The following is a 26,944-nucleotide window of genomic DNA, read 5'->3' on the forward strand; positions in this document are numbered from 1 at the left end:
ATTAATCAAGGGATCATTATTTTTAATCACATTGTTTGGAAATCAATTAATATTAATCTTCAGATGTCTTTCAGACCCACTGAATCTTAGACACTTTGACTGAATTTTTAGTCCCATAGAAACTAGAACATAAGAACAGCTCTAGTAGGTCAGACCAATGGTCCATCTACCTCAGCGTCCTGTCTTCCGACAGTGGCCAATGCCAGGTGCTTCAAAGGGAGAAACCAAGAGATGAAAGACAAATGGACTTAGGTTGAATTTGGGGAAGACATATATTAATTCCTTGGAGGTCTGAAAGAAAAGCAGTAATAACTAGTCAGTCACCAGTGTGAGAAACCTAGGCATGAAACCACTAGTACTTTTATTTGATGATATGCATTTTTGTGCTGTTTTATACATATCTAAATATTGTACTGTGTTTGCATTTAAATATGTCACCTGCTTCTGTAGGTATCTGTGGGTCATGCACTTACTGGAATGTACAAAAAAAGTTCTCTAGAATCTTTACAAAGAGTTGCAAACAGAATTACAAAACACATATCGCAGCATGTATGATTTCCTAGGGCTGCAATTACATTATGTCGTTATTTGGTTCACTTAAGGTCTGCAGCAACCATTCAATATTAAAAAAGATGAGTGGGGGGGGGGGGAATGAGGATGGACAAAAAAGATGGACTGTTCCCCTGGAAACAAAATGATCAGAAAAGTTACTAGGCTCGCATTATCTGCCATTCATTCCTTCCATCCCACACCCTCTACCCAGAAAGGAAAACAAACAAACAAAGGAAAGAAAATGGCAAGACGGAATGAGCGTGGCAGTTTAAGAAAAAGAACTGAATTTAACTGGCACATGCGCTAATCTTGAGTTTATTTCTGGTTAAAAATATAGCAATCCAGTGCAGTGTAATAAAGAAATCTGCTGAAAAGGTAGCAGAGAAACAGCTAAAATGTAAGCAAAGCAAAGCCAAGTCCACAAGTCAGGTTGTGTCCAACACTCTGTATGGAAAACGATGAGACGGATTTGGTCACAGACAAAATCTAGGATTGTATTTGGGCCATATCTGACCCTCATGACTCCCCCACCCGCTTTATCCAATGGCCTTGCAGTAGGTGTAATTGTGGGTCAGATAGGGTTCCGATATATACTGTATCAAAGAGAGGCAGTTAACCGTTTGAAGTGCACAGCTGACGTAGCAGGCAAGGACAGACTGCATGTGGTTTTGGGGATGGAGGTAGGCAGGGAAAACAGTTGCATTGTTTTTGGAATGCAACAGGACGTCAGGAATTTCCAAGCAACTGAGCTAAAACCATGCTTTTGTCATTGCGACCATAAAAGCTCAGGACTGGGGTACTGCATCTTTAATGAAGGTGTATTATCGGGGCGGGGGAGGGAGGAATGGGGAAAAAAATCAAGGCAGGCATAGAATCATAGAAGGGTAGGACTGGAAGGCACCTCAGTAGGCCACTTCCATTACAAAGATGTTAAAATGAACAAAATTAAGTGACGTATAGAAAAGAATACATCCTTAAAGGCTGCTGTTGCCAATGATGTTTTTTTACAGGGACATGTCGGAAGCTGGAATATACATCCTGCATACAAAGTGCAAAAATACTACATGCTCAGAGCCCAAGCATGATGTCTGAAGCGGTCCATGGCAAGATGTAACAGGCATACCCAGCCGCGTTCCTCCGCTCCTGCAGCTGTTGCAATGCGCCTCCCCAGATGTCCTTTGCTGGATCAGAATTGAATCTCCCACCAGACAGCTTCCTTGCATTCTCTGTAAGCGCTGGTGTGGTTGTGTAGGTGTGGTTACAGTTCAGGATGGGATAGCTGGTGATTGTGTTAGTATCACCGCTCCTGATGTGTGTGTATGGGGGAGTTGGGCCGTAATAAACCACCAGGCAATATATGGGGTGAGGGAAGGGCAGATTTGTAGCTAGGAGAAATCAGCTTTGAACGGAAAGAGGGTGGCTTTGGGTGGTTTTGCTCTGGCTGAGTGAGGACGGGAGGGTGGCAGCAGGTATGATATTTACACCTTGTAATCCCCCCACCACCATACCAGAACTGAGCAAAATGCTGATTGCTTCAGATTTTTTTAAAACTGTAACAAAAATAGGCCACTTTCCCTTCATCCTCTATCCTCTGTACTCAGGGGGGGGTCTCTTCCCCTCCCCGAGCACCTCCTTTTCTCCTCCTCATTCCTGCTTTTTTTTCTGGTAGCAGAGAGGGGAAGAAAAATATGAGGGTTTTTTTTTGTGGCGGGGGGGGGGGGAGGTGTTAGAGGGGGATGGGTGAAAGGGGGTTCCCCCCCATTAACTTCACAACAATGAGGTTGAGTGTTTACACCGGAGACTCATTCACCCCCCTTCGTGCCCTGTTCCATCTGCCCACCCTCTTACCTCCATTTTGTAATTTTTGTTGTTTGTTTACTTTGGAGGGGAAAAAATAACTGACTCTTATTTTGCTGGGATCCTGTCTCATCCTTTCTGGTGCTGGGAGGGTCAGAGAGTTGTTAGCATTCTGCCATGCCACACAGCATAGTGTTGTACAAGCGAAGAATTTTGGCTAAAATCCAAAAAACATTACCCAGGAAAAAAAGGCAAACTGTGAGTGAGACTCAATCATTTGTTGTTGTTCTGTGAAAAGACTTGGAAGTTGTCATAGGACAGTTCAAGTTATGATCTTTCTCTTTTTTTGATTTGTTTTTGTTTGGTTTTTTTCCCCCCGTTCATACACGTAACTCTTATTTTTGCAAACAAGACAGTCTTGAGTTAGATGAAAAAGTTAATAAACAAAATGGCGACGCCAATGTTCAGTAAGATCACCATGACTACCAGAATGGGAGCCGAGCCCTGGAACAGAGAAAGAGAAGGAAAGAAGTTACAAAGCATGTCGAAATTTGGTGGTTAGCCAACTGTTGGTAGGAAGGGTCAGAATCTGTAATTATACCGTAACCCGGCAGGGCATGATTTGCTGAGGTGCAGAGCACCTGTAACTTCCACTGAAGCTGTGGGCACCTCTAAGCATGAGACAAAACAGGTTGAGGGAGGAGTAAATAGTACTTTGCACTTAGGTAGCACCTTCCATCCAAGAATTGCAAAGCACTTTGCAACTGTTAGTGAATTTTGCTTCACTGTCACCTTTTTGAGGCAGGTAAGGATTCTACACGTGAGGAAACAGACACACACAGCAGGTTTTGTGGCAGAGCCAGGAAATACCCCAGATGTTCTGACTCCTAGGACTTTTGTTTTAACCATAGGAGCTCTACCCCCACCTGGCTTTTGTCCGTGTACAATTCAGTGCAACGGTAGCTTCTGAGACCTCAGAGGAGCTCGTTGTTGTCTTCTTCGTGAAATAAACCAATTCTGTTCAGTTAGGGGCATGCTATGTGCACCCCAAGGGCCAGATGCAGCCCCTGGCAGTCCAATTCTTGTTACTGTGCAGTGAGGACAAAGCTGATGGACTAAAGATAGAGTATGAGACACCTCATTTGGTTCTCAAAGGGGGGCGTTGGAGCAATCCAGTGAATTGGAGCCAAGTTGTGACCATGATGGGAGGTTGACTGAGGAAGTTTATATCTGGTGGATCAGTAAGTGTGGACAGCACCTGAGCTTGGATTCCCTCCTGTCATGTACATGGTGAATCCTGCTTTAAGGGACCAGCTAAAACCAGGTGCCTATCTGAGGTGATGATCTAAAAAAGATGGCGCAGAATCGTACTCGCTATGTTTTGGGACACTTTGGGGTGGTCTCTTCAGAGAGTCGGTTGTCTAATAAGTGTGAGCTCCCGTGCAGGGGGCAATACACCCTAGAGATGGGCCAGTGCTTGGACATCAGTCTTCTGTGCTTGGCACGCTAGGCTGCTGCTCCCTCCTTTAATGCTAAGCCTCTGAGTGGGACTGCTGCTCGCCTCTACCAACATGGTTCGGAAGAATCCAAGTACTGGGCAGGCTAGAGTGCAAAAATGAATGGGAGCTGGCGAGCACTGGATGGAATAGCCGGCACCTTTGTCTAAGATGCTGCAGTTGGGTAGCACAGGGAATGGGATACACAGTAGGAAAGCCAGAGGCCCTGAACGGCCCCCATTCATAGTCATTTTAATTATATAGATTTGTTTATTTCATGAAATGGAGCAATTAGTTCCCTGCTTCTCCCTCCTCCCTCCCTTCTTCATTGTAACAAGGCTCATTCCGGTTGTAACAAGGCAGGGGTGGATGCCCTCATGAAGCCAGTCTTTATACCACAGCAGATCTATTTAAAAACCTCCTTGCGAGACAGAGATCATTTCTCCTCCGGAGCTGCTTGATTCATTTCACATTTGGGGAGGTGGGGGCCCAGGGCGGGGAGGACGGGGCTCTGCCTTTGAGAAGCTGAAGCTTGCTGGAAAGGCATATGCTGTTGCGTAGCAACGAGGTCAAAGGAAGCCAACCAAATGGAAGGATTTCTGAGGGAGCCTCCTGGCAGCCAGGTAGCTGCTCTGGACTGGTTTGTGCAAATCTCTTTGCCTGTGCTAAGCCAACCCTTTTGGGTGCCGAATTCCTTCCCTGCTTGCTGCCAAGTTGGAGAGAGGCTAAATACTGTGATGCAGATTGTTATTCACTGTACCAGCTCCATTTCAAAAGATTATTGGGTTTCATGTGCTTTCCCCTAGGATCAATAGGATAATAGGTTGCTGATGGTTATCAATCTGGTTGTTTCTGCTGGCAGGGCAGCGCAGTGATGCAAAAACCCACTGGGTCTCAGCCACCCATCAGCCAGTGCAGGATTCTCTCTCAGTGTACGTTCTCTAGCCTTTGGTCCAGTCTCCATTTAAATGTCCCTAGTGACAGTGTTTCTGCCTCTTTTCCTATTCCTGTGCTCGGTCTAGTAGGTCAAATCAACCACATACAGGCCAAACGTACATGCCAGCCAGCCTGAATGCTGCTCAGGCAGATGGCATGTGATACCCTCTGTGTGCTTCTTTCTCATCGCTGAACAGAGTTGTAGAACAGGACCGGATGTGGCTAGTCTAAGCATTTCTTAATTCTCTGGTCACTAGAGCTTTCCCCTCTTAAATGCGAGAAAACGTAACTCTGCAGTCCTTCCTGGGACCAAACTCCCATGGAAATCATGGAGTTCAAGGGAAAGTTGATTGGAATTTTACCTGAGTAAGGGCTGCAGGATTAGGTCCTTAACATGTGCACTGGGATACCTAAGTCATGCCCGTGAGAGGTCTGTGAGCTTGTGGATTTAAAAATCACCTCTGTACGTGCAGTTGTCTTTGGGGATTCCTTGCAAAGGGGGCAGCCGATGTCTGACATCCTTTCAGCCTACAGCTTTTCACATTTGCCCTTTCTCTACTCCTCCGGACCTAACTCCAAAGAGGACTATCGATGTAGTGATCTCTCAGCTGGGAATGGACCACCCATTGTAAAGGCGTTGGAATGTCTTAGCAGAGGGGCCAGATTTCTGATAATATGCTGGCTAATCTAATCAAAAGCTTTGTGACCTTTCAGGCTTTTGCTTCAGCTCCAATTATAAACTTTTCAATGCTGCTTATGCCTGGGCTTTTGATTCGACAGCTTTGTGCTTTAACCTCCACCAAAGATCTACTCATCCCCGTCCCATCCCCTGCGATCGCAGGAAGCTGACTATCCTGGGATATGTGCCATCTTTGCCTGATTCCTCTTTGGTGCCCTGGAGGAAGATGAAACACTCTGAGGTGAGTGAGCCCTGGAGGAAATTGAGGCCTGTCCTCAAGCTGGCAACAGGTTAGTAAACTCCCGTGAACAGCAACGTTTTAGAACCAGCAGATAAAGTGACTGCACTGCACTGTCGACCATGCTGGACCTTTAACAAGGGAAACCTACATTGAGACAAAAGCAAAAATCCCTTTTACCTTGAGGCCTTGTGATTTGAGACGCCACACACAGCTCTAGCCATTCAGTGGCATTTCATTTAAGTCTTGCCGCACTTTAGCTATGCGGGAACGGATCATTCGCTTGAGAGAGAAGCCCAAATACAAACTTGGGACTGACACGCCTGCAGACTTTCGGGGGATGGGACTCCAGAGCCTGAGCTGTTTTGCAGCGAGGACTCGCATGTCATTTGAGGGCATAGTACTTTATCACAGCACCTACAAAGAGCCACTGTGCAGAACGGTAGAGAGAGATGTGCTGGTTCTAGGCAGTGACGCCAGGAGCTGCAAGGGGTTGTTTATAATTTCCAGTCCATCTCCCTTGTAAAGTCAGGGCACGGTTTCAAAATTTCACTCCACAGCCCAGCATCAATGCACAGATTTCCAGACTCTGCTCTCCCATGAAGTAGCAGTGTAACTACATGCAGGGTGAATAGCCGGCTGACCACATCCTCGGAAGGGAATTATATTGAGCCTCCTTTCACTCCCTCGCCTTTCCACGCTGGGGATGGTAAATTTCAGCAAGAAGGTGAGGCAGCTGAACGGCTCGGGGGCCTGATTCTCATTTATCTGAAGACCTCTTTGCTTCTCCCTGGCAGTGTAAAAGGGCATGGAAGGAGGGGTAAATTCTATTACTGCCAGAGAGGTGTAAGTGGGCCTTAGTGACAGCCAGGGCCTTGGCTTTTAAACTCATGACTTCCCAGGCACTGCGGCTGTGGATCAAGAGGGGGGCTCGGCGAGAAATAAAATGGCCCCCTGCTATGAAATCACAATTAATCATAAATATTTTGGTAAGCTTTATGTTTTGAATGGAGCTTCCAAGCTGTCTCTGTGTATTAATAATGTCATCACTGCAGTATCTAAACACCATCATTTCTGTCTCATTATCCTGTTTGTTTCTAACTGTTGTACAGCAACCCAAGGGTCTGACTGGGAATATGGGGGGCCGGGGAGGTGTACCTCACAAATAAAATCACAGCATTGTTAATTAAAATATTAACAATCCATTGTTATTTGTTATCACAGAGTCCGACCTTTGTTATCTCTGCCATGGAAACTGTAGTGCGGTTACCTAGGAATCCCTCTGGGATCTCTTGAGTGTAATTATCAAGGATGCTGCTCACCAGAAAGCCTCAGCACTGGGAACATGCTGAAAAATCAGCGGCTGGATGTCCTGTTTACACGGGGTCCACTATTCAGCAATCTATAGGAACAAGTCACTGCTAAGTAGGTAAAGAGCATTTACCAAGTAAAACATGGGGGTAAATTCTGATTTACACCCATGCAAAGAGGGACTCCAGTAAGTGAGCACCCTAGTAACCAAGAAGAGAATCTGGCCCCAAATGTAGTTATGTAAAAGCAGCAGTCGCTTGGCGCCAGTGCACAATAAAATAGGGCATTACTGAAAAGCCATATAATACTGCAGCGAGCGGGGCGTAGTTAGATGGCAAGCGGATCCATTATGGTTTATGGTCTCAGTAAGAAACGCTGTCTGGCGTTCTATGGGATTTGTACTGATGCCCATCACCTGGGTGTCTGAGCATCTCCCAGACTAATGGCTTGGCATAGCAAGGTCTCTTGTGTATTTCATGGAGTCTCTGCATCATCTCTCTTGCCTGGTCACAGGAAGGGCTGCCTGGGGTATGGTGAATCGGTGTGCTTCTCCAGAAGTAATGGGGGCCGGGTAAGTAAGTGGTAGAAGCTGATAGGTCAGAATGTAGAGATAACAGAAATTTGATCCTCATCCTGCAGTCCTCACTCATTGAAAAAATCTCATCAGCCCTTAGGGACTAAGCCCTGGAGCCATGACAACTATTATATATCTGGGGACCCATCCTGCAAGGTGCTGAGTACCCCCGAGTCCCAATGAAGTCAGCACATCACAGGACGAGGGCCTTACATAATATGCATTTATATATATGTGAGAATATGTTTTATGTAAATAAAAAAATTAATTTAAAAAAGGTCATCCTGGAGATTTTTACAATAAAACAAGAACAGATTAAGGGGCTACATTTTCAAACCTGCATTCCTAAATTGTACCTGTGATGTTTGTGTGTCTGTGTGTGTGTGCAAACGTAGTGTAATTCCATCCTACTTATGAGGGTTGTATGTATTAGTGCACCTACCAGCGTGACCTACGTGCCCTTGTTATGAAGAGCTGTAGAGCTGGGTGTGAGTTGCAGGTTCTAGATCCAAATGCCAATGTTTCCGAAGTTTGGGGGTGATCCAGGATTTTAGTTTGTTGAATTAGCAGGAGAGGGAGCCAGCCACAAAGTTGAGATCCAGATCTTGATCCCAATTATTGCCTGGTGGGGGTGGAGGAGTGTTCATAGTTCGGGGGTTGGGTGAGGCCCATCTCTAAATATTCACATCAAAAAGACTAAAACACGTACACGATGACAATGACAATAAAAATGAGGCTAAATCCTTCAGCTACATCAAAGGCCTCCTGATATCAAAAGAGTTTTAAAAGGACAACGTCAAATTGAACATCACACTTCTGTCTGAAAACTATTTACCTAGAGTTGTTACAAGTAATCCCTGAGATGGCTGTACATGAAAGAGATTAGAGGGGAAAATAGTATTTCCTCCCCTCCGCCCCCCCATGTGTTTGCTCTGTGCATTGTCAGCACTTTATGGAGAGGCAGTTTATGGATAGTTTTATGGAGAGTTCTCCATGCCCACTGATGGGAGAACAAGAAGTAATGAGCTTAGTTTGCATCAAGGAAGACTTAGATTCGGTATTAAGAAAAACTTTCTAACTCTAAGGACAGTTAAACAATGAAACAAGTTAAGTGTGGACTCCCCATCAATGGAGGTTTTTAAGAACAAGTTAGGCAGATGCGTCAGGGATGTCTAAATACCCTTAATCCTGCCTCCGCATATGGGGATGGACTAGAACACCTCTTGAGGTCCCTCCCAGCCCTATGTTTCTGTGATTTTTATAATTTTATAGTTTGTTGTCTATAGTCACTGTGACATAGTATCCACTGGCTTTAAAGGGAGGTGATAGGCAAGCATGGTCCAGTCCTGGCTCAGCCCTAAACCAGGGCATTCTGGAGGATGTCATCTAAAGGGACTGATAGGTGGAACAGTCTCAGGAACAGATGACAGTGGTCAAGTGACTACAGGACTAGATATATGGTCAGAAAGGAGAGTAGTTAGGGAGACATTGGCCCTGTTGTGAGTGTCTCTAGTGAGGGAGACCAGGGAGAGCTCAGAAATGAAGTGTGGTGCTGTGGAAGTAGCCTGGAGAGAGGGCTGTGGAAAAAGGCTGTGATGAGACACGAGGCCTGGGAAGGGGTAAGATCAAGGCCTGAATGTGGAAAGACCCCAGGAACCCCATTGCCCAGCTATGCAAATAAGCCCTGTTCACACCAGTGTATAGCAGATAAGGGGACTAAGCCAATGGCCTGGAAGACCGTGGAAGTCTTTCCATAGATTTCATAGGGCATTGGATTAGGCCCAGGCAGAGATACAAATGTGGGTGAACTGAACAGCCATTCAGAGTCCGAACAATGTTCTCGTTGACCAGCCCAACCTGCCAAATGACAGCAGCGGGTGGGGGGTGGGAAGAGCCCTTTACCAGGAGCAGCTAGGAGAGATTCACTCTCAGTGGCCTGTCTTCCTAAACATCAAGTGGAAAGAGTCTCTGTTGGCGCAGGGAGTGGGTGTTAGTTCATTACGGAGGCAGCAACCGGTTGCTATTTTTATCACTTGTTTCGTATTCTTTGGGACTCAAGGTGACTAAGTTTTCAAATGCAAATTGTCCATCCCGAGGTGCAATCCCTTTAAAATACTTTGAAAGCCCCTGAAAAAGCTGAGAAAGGAACATTTGTCACCTACGTAGGCTGGGAGGTTCTATTTCTGGGGAGAGCTGCTGGATTCCATCCGCCCCGCTTCCTTCCCCCTTTACGCATTGACTCATATCACCTTCTCCTCTCAGGTATCCTCCCCCTGGCTCAATACCTGGCCAAGCAGCCTACACTGACACCCCATCACTTCCACTGTGATACCTCAGCAGAGAGGCTCTAATTATAGGGTGACTGGCTCCCTTTCACTTTCCCTGATGACAGTGAAACATGCTTAGGATATCTTAATAGAGAATGTGCCTCTTAAAAAAATAAAACCTGGCTGCCACTGGAATGTCTTCCTCTTTCTGTTTATAATGCCTTGCCAGTAGTTGAAGTTGAACAGTGTCATTTCTGTGGTCTTTAATCAAACAAAACTCCCATACCCTTCACTGAGCATCTGGCTCCATTGAGGACCACACTAGTTGTTCTTGAGTAGTTTGAAATAAGACAAGATTTCAGCAAATAACTGAGAAAACCAAACCGGCATCTGACAATGTCTAGGGGTGAAGGCAAATGTGTTTTGGGTTGTACCCAAAAGTGGACAGGGCTTTACTAATGAACGTCTGGGAAAGGAGAACGTCAAAGGACCAAGTATTGGTCCTGCTGAAATCAACAGGCCATTTGTCATAGACTTCAGTGAGACCAGAATTTGTCCTTGTAAGCACTTCATCTAAATAAATGTGATCACTCCTGCTAAATTACAATAGTCAAATGAAACTTTTTGGTATCAGTTCATGTCTGAATTCTGGCCTGACTGACGTCCCACAACACTCATTAGCTTGCCTGGGAGATGCAGATGTTCACCCCTTTGGAACTCAAGTCATGTATTTATTCTCCCCTTCCTAAAAACATGATGAATTTTGTGTTAACGAGTGAAAGGGCTGCTGGCATTTTAAAGACTCTCTCTTCCTCCATACCTCCCCAAAGGTTAGTTCTCTTTTTCAAAGACTGGTCCAGAGGATACAGAAACCTATGGACCACCTAAATGCAGGACAGATTTCTGCATCATACGGTCCCCCAAACCTGACAATACAGGTGCCAGTACTCGCCCATCCATAGAATCATAAAATATCAGGGTTGGAAGGGACCTCAGGAGGTCATCTAGTCCAACCCCCTGCTCAAAGTAGGACCAATCCCCAACTAAATCATCCCAGCCAGGGCTTTGTCAAGCCTGACCTTAAAAACTTCTAAGGAAGGAGATTCCACCACCTCCCTAGGTAACCCATTCCAGTGCTTCACCACCCTCCTAGTGAGAAAGTTTTTCCATGTCCATATTCCTCTGCCCAAATGGTGGCAATCCGCTGCATGTTGATGTGAGTTTGTTCTGGGTGTGCAGGTCCACACACACACAGAAACATTAAGTTTTTTTTAAACTTTATTTTAAATTTTTCATATGAGTTGAGTACTGGCTTGAGAGCCCTGAAGACTGAAGTCCCCTGACTACCCACAGAAAGCACATGCCAAAGCAGCGCATGCTTCCCAACCCCTGCCTCTCCCCTCCCCACACACACTGTTGTTCAGCCCTGGCCTGGAAGGATCACATCTAGAGGGAAGGCAGAGCCTCCGCAGCACTTCAACCCCTTGGGCGCTCCTAGAACGCTAATAACAAGGGGTGAGATTAGTGCCAGCTGTGATAATGGCTTCGCTGGGAACTGACCTGAACCCACCCTGTTCTCTTCACATAGGGCACCCAATAGCTATCGGATGGTCATTACTGAGCTGGGCTGGATTTGAACTGATCACCCAGAGGAGAGAGGCTACTGCAACTAGGAGCTGGTATTCTGGTTTCATTAGTGGCTCGCGTGGAGCTGGTTCAGGGTCGATTATTTTTAAAACCGCCTGTCCTGCAAGGGTGATGCTCAAGGATGTTCCAGGCAGGTCAAAAATCAACCTGCCCAGCTAACAGCGTCCATTTCTTCCACTTTCGGAAGTGGCCCAGCTGTCTTTGAGATGAGAAATGTCCTTTTCAGCAAACAGCTTCCCAAATGGCAACGCTGGGGATGGCAGAAAAGCAGGGCTGCCATGCAAGTTGACCAGTGCGTGGGAGCGCACAGACTTTTGCAGGAGCTGTGGTTTGCGTTTTGCAAAACCTCTCCGCCAGGAGGCCGTGCATCAGGGCTGCCCGCGTGCTGGAGGCAGCCTGCTGGAAATAGGAAGGCTTGTCTAAAACTGGCAGTCTAAGTTGTGCTCTGGGGAGGCTGGATGGACTTAAACTTAACTTAAAGCCTGTCTGGGAAATCCAGAGCGGCAATGCTTTGCACAGGTGTGGGGTTCCTACTCATGAACTTGGTGGCTCTGACGGCACAGAGCTAAAAGGTGCTATGTCCTTTTCCTGGTTCTGATACTGCTTCACTGTGTGATCTTGGACAAGGGGCTTAACTGCTCTGTGCCTCAGTTTTCCCATCTGTAAAATGGAGCTAACCACACACACAGCTACCTTTGGGTAAAGTGAGGCTAAACTCCCTAATGTTGGTGAATTGTTTAGAGATCCTTGAAGGTGCAACATGCTATATGTATGTGACATTGTATTGTTGTTCTGCTATGGATGGGTGATGCTTTGTGTTCTAGATATACTCACTCAATAAGCTCTTTCTGATGACTCCCTTCCTGCCCATGCCACTGGACTCAAACCCTGTTAATGCAGCAAAACTCTTTCTAGAACAGAGAGTCGCCAGCAACATGGGTTATTTAAATCCCCATATCATCTATCACTCTGTATTTCATTAACTTAACTCAAACCTTCACCATCTGTTCCACCCTTGGTTATGAATGTGAGAAAACTGAACATGCTGCTTCACAGTTATAGCACTTAGAAATATGATGTGCATGCTAATGGCTTGTCTGTGCATCTTTACATGCAGGCTGTACCTGCTAGTTAGTCAGTAATAACTGTCTTGTATTAATGTTTGTTTAGATCTGAAGCCAGGGTTTGAGCGCCAGTTCCCTGTGTGTGTGATCTACATAGTAACTATGTCTCCAGCACGTAGGTTGGGTTCAACTCCTGCGAACCACAGAAGTTTGTCTAACTCTGGGGGCGTATATGATGTAGTGGGTTTGTGTGCATAAGTAACATCACCTGCTAGGGCTTAGCCCACAACAAGGGCTGGATTTCACCTTTAGCTCTTGTGACAGAGCCCTGTGCATTGGTGCTAACAGTAGGGTTACCATATTTTGTGCCTCCAAATGGAGGACACTCCACGGGGCCCCGGCCCCGCCCCCAGCCCCGCCCCAGCCCCGCCCCCTCCCCAAAGTCTCCGCCCCCTCCCCTGCTTCCCGCGAACATTTAATTCGCGGGAAGCCTGAAGCAGGTAATGGGGGGGAGGAGGTGCGGGCCCAGGCTGGCCCCCCCGGCGGCTCCAGCCTGGGTCGGCTCGGGCCCTGGGGTGCCAGCCCCGGCCGACCACCCCCGGCCCGCCCAGCACTGCCGGCCGGCCCCCGGCGGCCCGGCACACCCCCCCGGCCCCGCGGCCCCCCCCCGGCCCCGCGGCCCCGCACCCACCCGGCCCCGCGGCCCGGCGCCCCCCCCCGGCCCCGCGGCCCCGGACCGGCTCCCGGACCGGCGCACCCCCCCCGGCCCCGCGGCCCGGCGCACCCCCCGGCCCCGCGGCCCCGGACCAGCCCGGCGCACCCCCCCGGCCCCGCGGCCCCGGACCGGCTCCCGGTCCGGCGTACCCCCGGACCGGCTCCCGGCCCGGCGCACCCCCGCGGCTCCGCAGCCCGGCTCCCGGCCCGGCTCCGCGCACCCCCCCCAGCGGCCCAGCCCCTCGGGCCTGGACCGGCTCCCGGCACCGCGCCCCCTGCTCCCCGCCCGGCCCCGCGCCGCGACCCCGGCCCGGCCCCGCACCGGCCCCGGCCAAAGAGGCCCCGGCCGAGCCCTCCCTCCCTCCCGATTTTCCCGGACATGCCCGGCTTTTGGGGGGGATTTGAGCCCCCAAAAGCCGGACATGTCCGGGAAAATCCGGACGTATGGTAACCCTAGCTAACAGATCAGTTGTTTAGGCCCAGCTCCCTGCAGATATTAGGGCCAGACAAAGCACCTACATGCTCCTAGTGACTTCCATAGGATTTGTGGGCGTTTAGTGCTATGCAGCTCACTCCCAAGAGTTAAACTAGAATCAGGATCCCTTATCCAGAAATTCAGAGAACAGTCCTAATTTTCTTGGGCCTCTTCCATGACTGTCATATTGCATAATTAAAGGATCACATTTATTTCAGGCTTTGCAATGCAACAACATTATGGCACAAAAACATTGCATCACACTTGGTGATACACTATGATGCAGCGACATGACATCACCTTACATTGATGCAATGGTGTGAGGTAAGGATTGAAATACAGAGCTGTTGCAACTGGGTTATTTCATACTGTTGGATTTGTCAGGCCTACCGATAAAATATATCAACAAGAGCTGCATGGACCTGCTCCTTTTTTTGCTGGGTGAATTTTCATGTGGGCAGGAACCTGATAATTATTTTGTTGTTTCAGAGGGTGCTGGGTTTTTATTGGGTGGAGGGAGGGTGGTTTGCAATGTTTCATGCATTTGATCAAGTCTGAGTCCTGCTGGGATTTCATTGTGACAAAATTTTACCTTGGAACAAATCACATTTCCCTGCTTATACCTTCCCCCGCCCAATGTAGAAAATTTGCCATTTCCCCAGAGACATTTTGCCAGTAAAGCAAGCTGCAAAAATCACCTTTCAATGTACTTGATACCTTGTGACAAATGGGAGGCAGGGGGAATTCAAGGCACTAAAGGTAGGTGGTTGGTTGGGAGAGAAGGGGGCAGTTTTTCTCATGGCGTGAATTTTCTTCCACACCTTTCTAACACTGCAACGGTTCTGAACCAGCTCAGGTTCGCCTTGGCATCTGCTTCCTGAGTCAGGTTCAACGACACAAGTTTGTCTACTTACCGTACTGGATTTGAGCTCATCCCCATTTTCCTCTTCGGATTCTAGTGCAACAGGTAAGGATTTCTGTGGCGGGGAGAAGGTTAAGTCCCACCTTAATAGCCGGGGTTCTGCTTTGTCCCCGAACCTCAGATTTTCCAGTTTCTGCACTGTGGGCTCAGCAGAGGAAGCTGGCCTGAAATTCTCTTTGTTCTGGGACTTAGACCTCAGTCTCTGAACCCCAAAGCCCCGGTCTTCCCCACGGTGGTCCTCAGCCAGGCTCCTGCAGGGGCCTGCTTTACTATAGTGTCTTTTTTGGGTGTGAATCTCTTGCATATAAGAATCCATCCTCATGAGGGGTTTCATTTCCATCTCGTAATTGCTCAGCTTCTCCTCATCCAGCTCAAGCAACTTGGCACTCCCTGAGCTGTGGTTGTGGGACCGGTGGTGGGAAGTCCAAGAAACTGTGGCCGGGGAATCTGTCCACCTCTCTCTTTGCTTGTGGTTGGAGGCCATATGTTTGTGCCCTCCACTCCGGCCTCTGTAATCTTCAGGGATGGAGGCAGACCCCAAATGACTGCTGCGCAGGGTCCCACTTCTAACGCTACGTGTCCCGCCTGCTTTGTCTTCGTTCCAGCTGTTGGGTCTCAAGTAGTCTCCGCCTCGTCCCTCCAGCAACATCTGGATGTCCCCACCCCTCTCTTCGTCCACCGAGACTTGTCTGGAGAAATGGGCGCTCTTGGTCCTGCAGGTGGGGCCCAGTGGCGGGGTAGAGGAGGGGCTGGCGGGGAAGCTTTGCAGGGGGCTGTCGTCAGGAGTGAGGTCAGAAGGGGTGGTGCCTTTCCTGTACAGCTCCGGGCTTTCTTGCTGGAGCGGGGTTCCTGTGGAGAGGACCTCAATGTCGTCGCTTGAGTTCTGACGCTTTGGCCTCTGGCACTCGAGCCCTTTTAAATGAGGAGAGAGAGAGACAGGGTTACTGCTATTCTGTGAGAGCATCACAGGGCCTTTCAGGGTAAAGAACAGGACTGACAGTATCGGACACCAGAGGTCAGGCCCATGACAACAACCTTTTCCCTGCTCCTAGACCAACAGAGTAGACTCAGCTGGTTTCAGACCATGACTGACACTACTCGCAGCATCCGAAATGCTGCACTTTACGACGAGCTGGAGCCCAGCAGGGCAGGGAGTGTGCAGACAGGCCCAACAGGCACCACCCATGTTCTGCAGTGGCTCATGTCCTACCCTGGTGTGGGGCAAGGGAGTGCTGGCTGGGGCGCCGGGGTGATCTGCTAGGCATGTCAAAATACCTTCTTCGGCCTGGCCAACTCACCGGTGATGGGCAGACTGGCACTCTAACAACACCGATGCTTTGTCCTTGTTATCTTCCCTTTGAGGCCCTTAAGGCACCTGACCTACACGAGTGAATTAAGCCTTACGGTCCGCTGTGGGGAAGGGAAGTACTACCCCTCTTCCCCGTTTCATAAATGGCACAGAGAGGTCCCCAGGGCAAAGTTGTGGCTGGGTCCCCGATCCTAGTCCTGTGCACTAGCCACATGGCCATTCTCTGCCCGTGTCTCTGAGCATCTCATCCACAGTATGTACATGAACACCCCTTTCTCTTCCCTGCTACTGCACATCCAGCGGTGGGACTGAAATCTACTAGACTAGTGGGCTACCCATCTGAATTGGTTTGACAATGCATAGGTCATTTTTTGTCTGGAACTGGCAGGATTAGAGATGAGCTTGAATCAAAACCCCAGATCCAAACAGCAAGGAACTTCGGGAAAGTTCAGAGCCGGATCTGAACTTAACAGTTTCCCCCTGTCTCTATGATGGATCCAAACATCCCTGCACTTTGAGAGCATTAGGGTCAGGATTCAGAGCTGAACTTTACTCTGAAGATAATCTAAAGTTGCAGGCTCCTGGAGCCAAACGTTGAGCTCCTGACTTAGGCAAGACTCTTATTGAGAACTGGGCCCCCGGAACTGGCCCCATTTTTTTGAAGGGCTGGATGTTATTACAGACTTATAGGCAGGGCAGCAATTCATGACTAGCATCCTGTGCTTTCAAAGCAACGCACCATGGGGCCCTGAGTGCCTAGGAGACATGAGACTCGCTAGGATGAAATGCCTGTTCACGGTCCATGAGAATCCTCTGAGTCTCCGTTATCGCTGAATCTAGTTTATGAGGAAGTAAGCAGAATGCACCCCTATGCCACCCCACACAGCGTACCCTGCAAAGAGTGCATCCTACATGGACCCTCATTAGCCTATCAGCATTCAGATTCTCTCCCCATTCCAAATTTTCAAGCCCTACTGTTTTGCTGGTGGAAGGATGTGGTGTCTTTGATTTAAGCTGTTTGGCTGAATCAGTACTCTGGCCAGTTATATTAAAAATAATACTTTGTACTTACATCTAAGGCTCTCAAAGCCCCTCACAAATTAGTTAACTCAGCCTCATAACTCCTCTGAAGTGCCCAGTTTTTATTATACCAGTTCTGCAGTAGGGGAAACTGAGACACAGAGATTAAGTGGCTTGACCAAGGTCATGATGTGAGTCAGTGGCAGAACTAAGACTAGAACCCAGGTGTCCTGCCTCCCCATCTCCTGCTCTACCAATTTAACTTTGCTGCCTCCATTGTTTACAGACCTATTTGCACTCTGCACAGTGGGCTTCTCAGAGAAACCAACACCATCACACAGGACCGCAAGAGGGAAAATGTGACTTTGCCATGCTTGGGCTATGCTGGTGAGTGCATTTTCCAACAGGACCTACTCAAGGGTGTTGGGACAGCAAGATAAATTTCACATGTCAGGCTGATTACTTGGCTATGAAAGCAGCATTTTATTAATCCCTTAACAAACACCTGTGAGTCCAAGGAGGTAGTGAAAACCAAAAGTTCTTAATGCTCGTTTAACACACCAAAAGCATATTTGTTTCCAGGTAAAGCCATGCTAAGTTACATGAAAGATTTGATCTATATATTAACTGCCTGACACCCCTCAAATACACCTAATTGCAATTGCTATGGCTAGATGAGAAATGAGTCTCAAAAAGGAAGAACTCAATTTTCTTGCCTTGGTTTAAAAATAAACGCTATGAAATGCCTGCTTTAATCTCTGCCTGATCCTGCTGGATAATTTGCTTTATGTCATCTTGTTCCTCCTCAAGCACACGAGAGAGACTCTGGCTCAAGAAGGCAGGTCGGGAAAGAAGTTATAGTCAGGAAATAGCGGAAGTCTGTTTGCTGTTTCTGAAGCAGTATGGAACCAGACTCAAGCCATCCCCCAGATCCAAGTTGTCTCCCTGAAAGATGTCTCCAAGCAGAGGTCACTTCCAGAGCAGAATCTTTAGCCAGGTTCTTGGGAATATTAACCTGAGCCTGGATATGTGATGTAGTATGGTAACATTTTATTGTAACCTTGTCCTAATAAAAAGTAAAAAAAAACAAAAAAAGTGCAGTGTGAGTTCACCCAAACAAAAGGAAGGCACTCGGATTTCATAGCTTAGACTTCGTGGAAGAATCAAGTGGTCTCTATATCAACTCAAAGCAAACTATCTAATCTGTGAGCCCATGGTTCCCCTTTTTAGCACAGACCTGGATCCACCACGTACCCAGATCCAAATCTTGATGTCGTTGCTTAGAGCTTATTTTTATTATTATTATTGCAATAGCACATAGAGGCCTCAACTGTAACTAGGGCTCGATTGTGCTAGACGCTGTACGGACACAAAGTCAGAGACAGTCCCTACCTCAAAGAACTTGCAATCTAAATAGACAAGACAAAGGAAGGATCATTACAAGGGCTGGTTGAAAATTTTCTGTTGAAATTGGTTTTCAGTGGAAACCTGGGTTTTCGATTCAATGACACCTTTTGTGAAAAGTGTCCACTTTCCACAGAAAATTGTTTTTTGTTGAAAAATGTTGTCTGAAAACTGAAGTATTTCAGCTGAAAATGAGAGCTCTAGTGCCTTATAGGGGTTGCAGTTTGCTCCTAGGGGTTGCAGTTTGCTCCTCTTGCCCTCCTTCTCCTCTACGGGCTGGGATCCCCAGTTGGACTACATCTCCCATAATGCACCATGAGCAGGGACTCTGTGATGCACAGCTTACGCCAGTGAAGAGCGGGGAACCATGATGCATTATGGAAGATATAGTCAAGCTGGGGATCCCAGCCCTCAGAAGGGAACGGGGACAAGAGAAGTGAACTACAATTCCATGTTCCCTGAAATAATTTGGTTTAAGAGTTTTCACTGAAAGTTGCCAGCTCAAATTATCACTCCTGTTTGACATATGGGGAACTGAGGCACCAACAAATTTAAGTGACCACACAAGAAGGCCGTGCCAGAAACAGGAATTGGACCCAGGCCTCCTGAGTCCTAGTCCAGGGCATTAACCTCCCTTTGATGTCCTTCCTTCTTACTCTGCCTCATGAGAATTCAGCGAGAATTTGCTTGAGTTAAAACTGAGTGGGGAGCTCCGGGTTGGCCCCATATGCAGTGAGAGTGAGGATGTACATCTCACCTCGTTATGTACAACTAACCTCGTTATCTCTACACTGATTCTTGCCTGCATATTTATACCTGCCTCTGGAAATTTCCACCACATGCGTCTGACGAAGTGGGTATTCACCCACGAAAGCTTATGCTCCAATACGTCTGTTAGTCTATAAGGTCCCACAGGACTCTTTGTCACATCTCACATAGGAGTCCCTTCAGACTGCTGTTAGGAATTGTCAGACTGGATGAGACCGAAGGTCCATCTAATCCAGGATCCTGTTGCTGAGATGCTCCAGATGCTTCGAAGAAGGTGTAAGAACCCTGCAGTAGCAGATAGGTCTCATCCTCGTCTCTCATAGTTAGACATTGGTTAAGCCCTGAAGCAGGAGCTTTACTATTCCTCCCAGAATGTTTGTTTATTAATTATTCCGACTCTGGATATTCTTGTCGTCCGTATAAATATCCAGCCCCTTTTTGAATCATGCTAAGTTCTCGGCCTCGACAATTTGCTGTGGCGGTTAGTTCCACAGATTAGTAATGTGTTAAGTGAAAAAGTATTTCCTTTTATCGGTTTTGCATTTGCTACTTTGTAATTTAGTTGAATCTCCCCTTGTTGGCCTCCAAAGGGTGCAGCTCCTGAGAAGAGTCAGCCTGGGCATCTCCCTCACCGAACTGAACTTACCATGGGTGCATCTACAACATAGAAATTGGATCCCTCCACTTCAGGGACAGCGGCCAGGCTGGGTGTGTGGAGTGAGCTTTTACCCTAACCTCTTTGTTCTTCCTGACTAAACTCTAAAGCCCCCTCCCCCAGCAGGGTGCTTCTTGAACATCCTTTTCTAGAGAGAGCTTAAAACAAGGGGCAAGATTTTCAGAAGAACCCAGAATCCAGCAGCTCCCGTTGTGCTCAGTGGAGAAGTGGGGGATGGGAATTCCCCAGTGTTCTCCAGGAGAGTCAAGGGTGGGAATTCCCCAATATTCTCAAAGGGGGGCAAGGAGGAGGCAGGAATTCCTCATTGTTCTCAAGGGAGGGGCATCGGGAATGGGAATTCCCCATTGTTCTCAAGGGGGGGGAGAGGGTTGGGAATGGGAATTCCCCATTGTTCTCAAGGAGAGCCGCTGAATGCTAAGCACTTTTTAAATATTTGTCCCAAATAAATTTCCTTTGAGAGCTTTACTGCTTCTTTGCATCTTTCAAGGACAGGCGATCAGTGTGGCAGAAAGACATAATCTTGGGCCTTCTTAGACCTTGAGCTTGTGCCCACCTCAGTCTGCCGAGCCACTGAGCCTGCTCCCCCACTCCACCTCCCACTCCACCTCCAAAGTGTCCAGATTAATTTGTTTAGATGAAGTTTGGGGTTATCTGGCCAAGTCTAAACAATGTTCTCCATATTGCACATCCAAGCCGCCTAGTTATTGCCGCCTCTTGTGGGAGGTTTAGGTGGCCTTGAAACTTCCTTGTAAAGTTGGAGGTCCATTTGGGAAATCCATGCCTGCTGCATTGGGGTAAATAGTGGCTTTCACCTTGTGACGGGGTCGACTAGGTGTGGAGGCCCTCTGCTGGAGCCCTCACAGTCCTGTGTCACCCTGTCCCAGAATAGAGTAGCGGAGAAGTCCTCCAGGCAGACTAGAGTGGCTGCAGAGAAGCAACCAATCAGAGGGGCTACTGGAGCGACCAATCAGGGCCTGGAAGGCCATATAAAAGTCAACCAGGCAAAGAGACAGTGTAGTTCCTGCCTGGAGCTTGAAGAGGGAGGACTAGGTGCATTGTTGGCTGGCTGAATGAGCAGCAGGACTGTGGACAGGTCAGTGCGGGCAGGCTGAGCCCAGAACCTGGCCTGATCAGCTGAGGGCACTGAGGTGGGCCCAGCTGGTCTGGTTGCAGACTGAGCCCAGGGAGGACTGCTGAAAGGACACCAGCTGTGGGTACTAAAATGGGCCCCGGCTGGATTATTGAACAAGGCAGGGCCTCTGGGAAGAAGTCTTAGAGCGACAGCCCCATACCAGGGCTGGGGGAAAACCCCGAGACTGTATACCCCGGAATGGGGGACAGTGAATGCAGCTCAGCCGGAGGCTCGGTTCTCGCTCAAAAGAACTGTGATTGCAGGCACTATCGGGCAGAGAAAGGGGCGCTTGCGAGAGGCAGGCGTGGACCTCGTTACATGCCCCCAGAGCTGTAATGCTTTACTAGATGATGTACGCAATACAGCTGGAGCCAGAGAGGTCTTTGTGCCCCGTGTTACTCTGTTACACAGCATATTGACTCAGCAATCTCTTCCTGCTGACTCCTTCCAAACTACTTCAGTGGAGCAAAACCCTATTACCCCAGCAGATCTCTTGCTAGAGCAAAGCATTGCCAACAGCATGGGTTATTTAAATCTGCATATCCACTCTTCTTCTGCATTAGCGTCAACCCAAACCTTCACTGTCTGCTTCACGCTCAGCTATGAACATGAGAAAACCCAAATGTGCTATGGCACCTACGAATCTGGAACCTGGCCCGGCACATTTTTACTCTGTGGGTAGCCCTATTGACTCCACTGGAATCATTCATGTGAGAGAGGCTTTGCCAGGTTGAGTGATGGCCTTAAAGGATTGTCCACCCATGGAAAAACTATGCAAGAGATGCTTATTAAGTAACCTCCCATCTTAGGAGACGTCCTTAATATACATTTTACTGTATTGAATATAATTTTGCTGCCCTTTTATTAGCTCAGTTAAGCCACTGCTCTTTCTCAGTCCCTTGATTAGTGGTTTAAGACAGGTCTCATTTCTTAATATGATATTCTCATCTTTAGCCCTTATGTAATATCCAGCATGCCAGATGGATGCACTTTGTGTCAATATTAACCCACCACCCAGGGTAAAGGCATTCAGTTCTTCTCTGAAATACGGGTGTTGCCTTTAAAAGAAACCTGACAGCAGCACGGTACAATCTTGCCTGCTTGCAGCATCCAAGAATGTTCAACAATTATTATAAGCTAAAATTAGCATTGGAGCATGTGGTATTCCTGGAAGAACCACTGTGAAATTGCAAAAGAGAACACACAACATTCATGTCTGGATTTCAACGTGCTAGCGGATTTGAAGCATCCTTGGCTGGCATTGATATCTAAAGCCAATGAGCAAAGCACCGAAATGTGCTATGGCCACCTCCTGTCAGGTGACATTTAACCCTTTGGTTGTTGCAGTTTCAGCAGATCGGTTATGGGTCCTGGAGAGGCCAGGCCTTGATGAAGGGAGGTTGGCAAGGGGGCAGTGTGGCATAACCTTGTACTGCCATTGCCTGTGCTGTACCCGTTCTGGGAATACAGTGGGATCAGACTGAAACTCAGAATCCCTGGGTTCATTTCCTGGCTCTGCCACGGACTTCCTGTGTGACCTTGGGCACGTCACTTAGGTCCAGATCCTCCAAGGTATTTAGGCTCCTGATTTCAATGGAAGTTAGGAGCCTAAATACCTTGGAGGATCTGGGCCTTGATCTCTGTGTCTCAAGGCTTGACTATATCAGCATAGCTGTGCCCGCATAATCCACGCAGTGGAGACGCAGCTACCTCTGATGGCAGGGGTTTTTCTGTCCATGTAGGAATGCCACCTTTCTGAACACCAGGAGCTAGGTTGACAGAAGCATTCCTCCATGGATCTAGCTGCGTCTGCGCTGGGGGTTAGGTCAGTGGAGGTATGTCATCCAGGGGGGTGGGTTTTTCATACTTCTGAGCCACATAGCTACATTGACCTAAATGTTAAGGGTAGACCTGGCCTGAGTTCTCCATGGGTAAAAAGGGGTTAATAGCATTTCCCTGCCAGACAGGGGGGCTGGGGGGATAAATCTAGGAGCTGTTTAGGTACCATCGTGATGGGACGTACATACAAGGCTGTCTGCCTGGCACCTTTGACCAGCACTGCTTTCGCTTTTTAATAAAATGATGCCCTCCGCAGTTCCTAATGGTTGCTGATCAAGTATCCTGAGGGATGCTAGCTACACGGAAAGGAATTCCACCGTGGGGACTGAATGCTGGCCTACAAGAATAATAAAGGGCACGTCACCTCTAGTTCAGCCACAGCTGGCCTAGATCAGGGAGGTGCCACGGCATGTTCTAGGCTGCTGTAGCCGACTACGTGCCTCAAGTGTCTGTGTCTGACTGGAGGAGGCTGCAGTTAAGTTGCGTTAGATCAAGTCACATGCTGGGACTTCACAGTCCTGAGAAGTGGCCAGGTGTCCTGCCTCACCTGCAATGCAGTGTGCAGCAGCTGGGCTTTCAGGGAGAGGGAGGGGCGAGCGAGGGACCCGGTTCCTGCGCCAATGTCTGGAGGCAGAAATGAGCAGTTGGTGCCATTTCACAGCCTTGTCTCTGGAGGTTTCACAGCCCAGGAATATCCCCTTCACTTCCAAGTCTCTTTACATCAATAGATGTGGTGAGAGGCTAACCTTGGGTGGTCTCAAGGGGGGGGGAACTTGCCCCCCCAAGTTGCATCTTAATCCCAAATTCTAGGGCTTCCCCCAGCCCCAGTTGTGTCCTCTTTGTCACCTAAACCAAACCCCTCATCCATGCCCCAATCATCCCCCGTCTTGGCTATTGCTCCGTGCTTGGCTCTGGCACCCCCATAGCCTTCTCCAGTTCATTCAAAACCCAGCTGTTGAGATCATCTCTCAGCATGTCACTCTGTCTCCCCCCTGCCCTGAATCCCTCCACTGGCTCCCCCTTTTCCCACCATATCTAGTTCAAGTTTCTTGCCCTCGCCCTGAGCCCCTCTCTGTTTATCTGCTCTTCTGGCTCATTGAGTTGCCCCTGCCCAGCCTCTCCGACCCCTTCATCTGCTTCACCCACAAGCATCTTGGCACCTTCTTTCCCATCACCTCTGAAATGTTGAATCTCCCACTCCCCCCCCCCCAACTGCTCTGTCCTTCAAATCACTCCCCAGAGCCACCTCTCCTGTGGCGTCTGCAGCTACCTATGGACCTGTATGACATTTTCATCATCCCCCTTATCTCCCTTTCCTCCATCCCGTCTCCTGTTTGTCACGTTCACTTGTCACATCTTGTCCCACGGTGGACTGTAAGCTCTTCAGGGCAGGGCCCCCATTCTCCTATGTGCCTGTGCAGAACCCTTCACTTCAAGGTCCTGATTGGTTCATTTGATGCTGTCACAATACAAATTCCTGACCCGCTCGCTGAACCAAACCGACCCAGCTAACAATTGCCATGATCTGCTTTCCCATAGAAACGGCCTTATTCCATGCCAGCTCTCCTCCCCAGCCCTGTATAGCACCCCCGTGAGACAACTGCAGCCTGCCAGTCTCCCATCCACTCACCTGCTAGGAACCTTGCTGCAATTTCCCCTCTCCCCCAAGCCAGCTGCTTCATTCTGCCCCCACAGCTGTTCCTACATCACACCCTGATGCTGTGACCCCACATTCCTATGGGTGCCTGAAAAAAGCAAGGCAGGGCTCTAGGGTTGGGTTAAGTGACAGTGATTTTGGACTTTTAAGGGAAAGAAGAGGGGAAATGTAGGAAGAGGAAATCAGGCTAGCTGTAGAAAGGGGAGGGAAGCCTTTTACAGATATATTTTGTTTTGTATTTAAAAAGTTCAGTTCAGACAATAACAAATAATATCACCTGTTTCTGTAGCACCTTTCACCCTAAAGGATCCCAAAGCCCTTGATCACTGCACCACTGGAATGCAGCCACCTCTGTGGTAGAATGTGGCAGCTGTTTCACAGTGGCTTTGTTACATGACACATTACACAATCAACTGAGGACCGGAAGTGGAGTAGAATGCCAGGTCCCTCTGGAAGTGCAGGGGGGCTTTTCTGGAGGTAGAATGTGATGTAAGTTAGAAGTAGGCCAGGGCACTGCATGCCTGCTCTTTCGAAAAGGGCGGTGGGGTCTTTAATGAGCACTCCTCTAAGGGACCTTCCATTTTACAATTTTTCCAATATTACAGGCCCAAGGAACCCTACCAACATCATCTCCTGCAGCACCTGGCTTTCACTTGAGGCCTCCCATCCAACACCTGACCCCACTCAACTTGTGAATGCTGACAAGTTCACACCCAGAGGTTACAGAGCTGGCTGCAGGTAGGACAAATAGACTGACTGAGATGCACACTCCTGGCTTTTATCTGTGAGAATTGTTCAGCAGGCACTTCCAGGTTTCATGCCACGTCTTGGTTGGGGTGTTTGTTTTTTCATGCGTTCTAAGTGGAAACTAACATACACACACACACAATCCACCCGAACACCAATAGCAGACACACAAACCCCAGCACAAATCAAACAGCAGATCCCTGCCGAGAAACTAATAAAAAAAATGTATTACCTAAAAAGTCTTTTTTCAAGAAGCAATGTTAAAAAGGAAACGTCGCTTGGCAATAGGAGATGTAGATACTGAATATCTCAGGGTTGAAAAAGCCCCTGGGAGTGGGAAGACCTGTTAAAAAGCTCAGCTCTCTGATATCCGAATTGCAGCTCTGAAAGGAAGTGATAACCCGGAGGGATATTTCAGTCAGATCCGCATTTGCTCGCAAAACAGACATGGTCCCTTTACTGAGTTTTCTTGTTTACGTTATAAGTGGTTCTGTCCACAATGCAAGCCCCTCTCTGGCTAGCAAAGGGAAATACACTACGGTAAATATTCAGGGTGCAGGAATGAATGCGTGTGTCAGGGTGGGTCTGGTCCATAACCCCAGCCCATAGGACTGGAAGGGACCTCTTAGGACCACCAATCAAGGCCCTGCTATCCCAGGCAACCCTCTCATTTAATCCCACTCATGCATGTGTCAAGCTCTCTTAAAACTAGTTTAGTGGTTTGCCCCCACTCCTCCTGTTAGAAGGATGTTCCAGAACCTCACTGCTCTGATGGATAGAAAGGGATAAAAGATCCAGAACCCCTCTTATTAATGGACTAAAACTAAATACATTCTGATTTTGGGACAGTTCAGATTTAGATCCACATTTCAAACCCCACCTCCCACATTCAGGGGCATTCATATGAGCTCATTACAGACATGCAGCTTGGCATCCATAATTAAGGTCCAGAGGGTTATTTCATGCTCCTTGCCATTTGGAAGTGCATGGAATGTACAGGATGGATACAGGGAGAGGGGTACAGATGTCAAGGATGCTGGCTTGACATCTTGTAAACCTAGGATAGTGGGGGAGGTTCCTGAAAAGACAGAGAGGAAAATGATCAGAAATGTTTCAGGGCAAAGAGACAGACGCGCACACATGCAGTAAGAACAAAGGAACTACAGTGGGGCGTGAATGATACAATGCCTGCTGTACTTAAGTGAGGAGCAGATGCCGAATGCCAGCGCCATCCTACAAACTACAAATGTGCCTGAGCCAAACTCAGTAAATCTGACAGATGAACCATTGGATTCCCTCCCCTCCCCCAGAGTAGCTGGGTCCCATGCCAACCTTTCTGTGGTTCCTAGTGTAGGGGGCATGCTGGGATTGGGAAGGGGGCAGCAGAAGGCTGTGGCTAGAGCACACTCTGCTTCAGCAATTCCCAGCTAGCAGATGGCTCCCAGGGGTTAATGCCAGACAGCATATATTACAGCAGCCCCCTGGGCCATGGCTGGCATAGAACAGCCCCAGGTTTAGGGAGCCACAACTGGCCCCCTTATGATCTCCTCCTTTCCCCTTTGCTGTAACCAGTGGAAACCAGGCAAAGCAGACAGCCACTCCTAGATCTACAGCACCAGCTGACTATTCCATGCTGCCCGAGAGTACAGGAGATGTGGCGCACAAGGCACTAAACACGTCCTTTTCTCCCCCTTCTTTTCCAGTTCCAGACTAACCCACT

At 48.3% G+C, this 26,944-nt stretch overlaps 1 protein-coding gene and 1 long non-coding RNA gene across 2 annotated transcripts in view; one reads left to right on the top strand and one right to left on the bottom strand.

The window, feature by feature from the left end:
* Window positions 1-327: 327 nt before the first annotated feature.
* The window catches only part of JPH3 (junctophilin 3), a 119,901-nt gene continuing 93,284 nt past the window's right edge, over window positions 328-26,944 (bottom strand). The window contains exons 4-5 of the mRNA XM_054048521.1: window positions 14,665-15,584; window positions 328-2,853 (exon numbers count right to left, since the gene is read on the bottom strand). Coding sequence (XP_053904496.1) covers window positions 2,773-2,853; window positions 14,665-15,584 — 1,001 coding nt within the window. The 3' untranslated portion in view covers window positions 328-2,772. The remainder of the gene's footprint in view (window positions 2,854-14,664; window positions 15,585-26,944) is intronic.
* LOC128848553 (uncharacterized) lies at window positions 6,239-18,059 on the top strand. The gene is made up of 6 exons (XR_008447067.1): window positions 6,239-6,425; window positions 13,969-14,074; window positions 14,602-14,717; window positions 15,278-15,391; window positions 17,288-17,388; window positions 17,812-18,059. It is a non-coding gene; the product is annotated as an uncharacterized LOC128848553 (long non-coding RNA).

This window comes from Malaclemys terrapin, chromosome 14, assembly GCF_027887155.1.
Source record: "Malaclemys terrapin pileata isolate rMalTer1 chromosome 14, rMalTer1.hap1, whole genome shotgun sequence".
NCBI classification, from domain to species: Eukaryota; Metazoa; Chordata; order Testudines; family Emydidae; genus Malaclemys; species Malaclemys terrapin.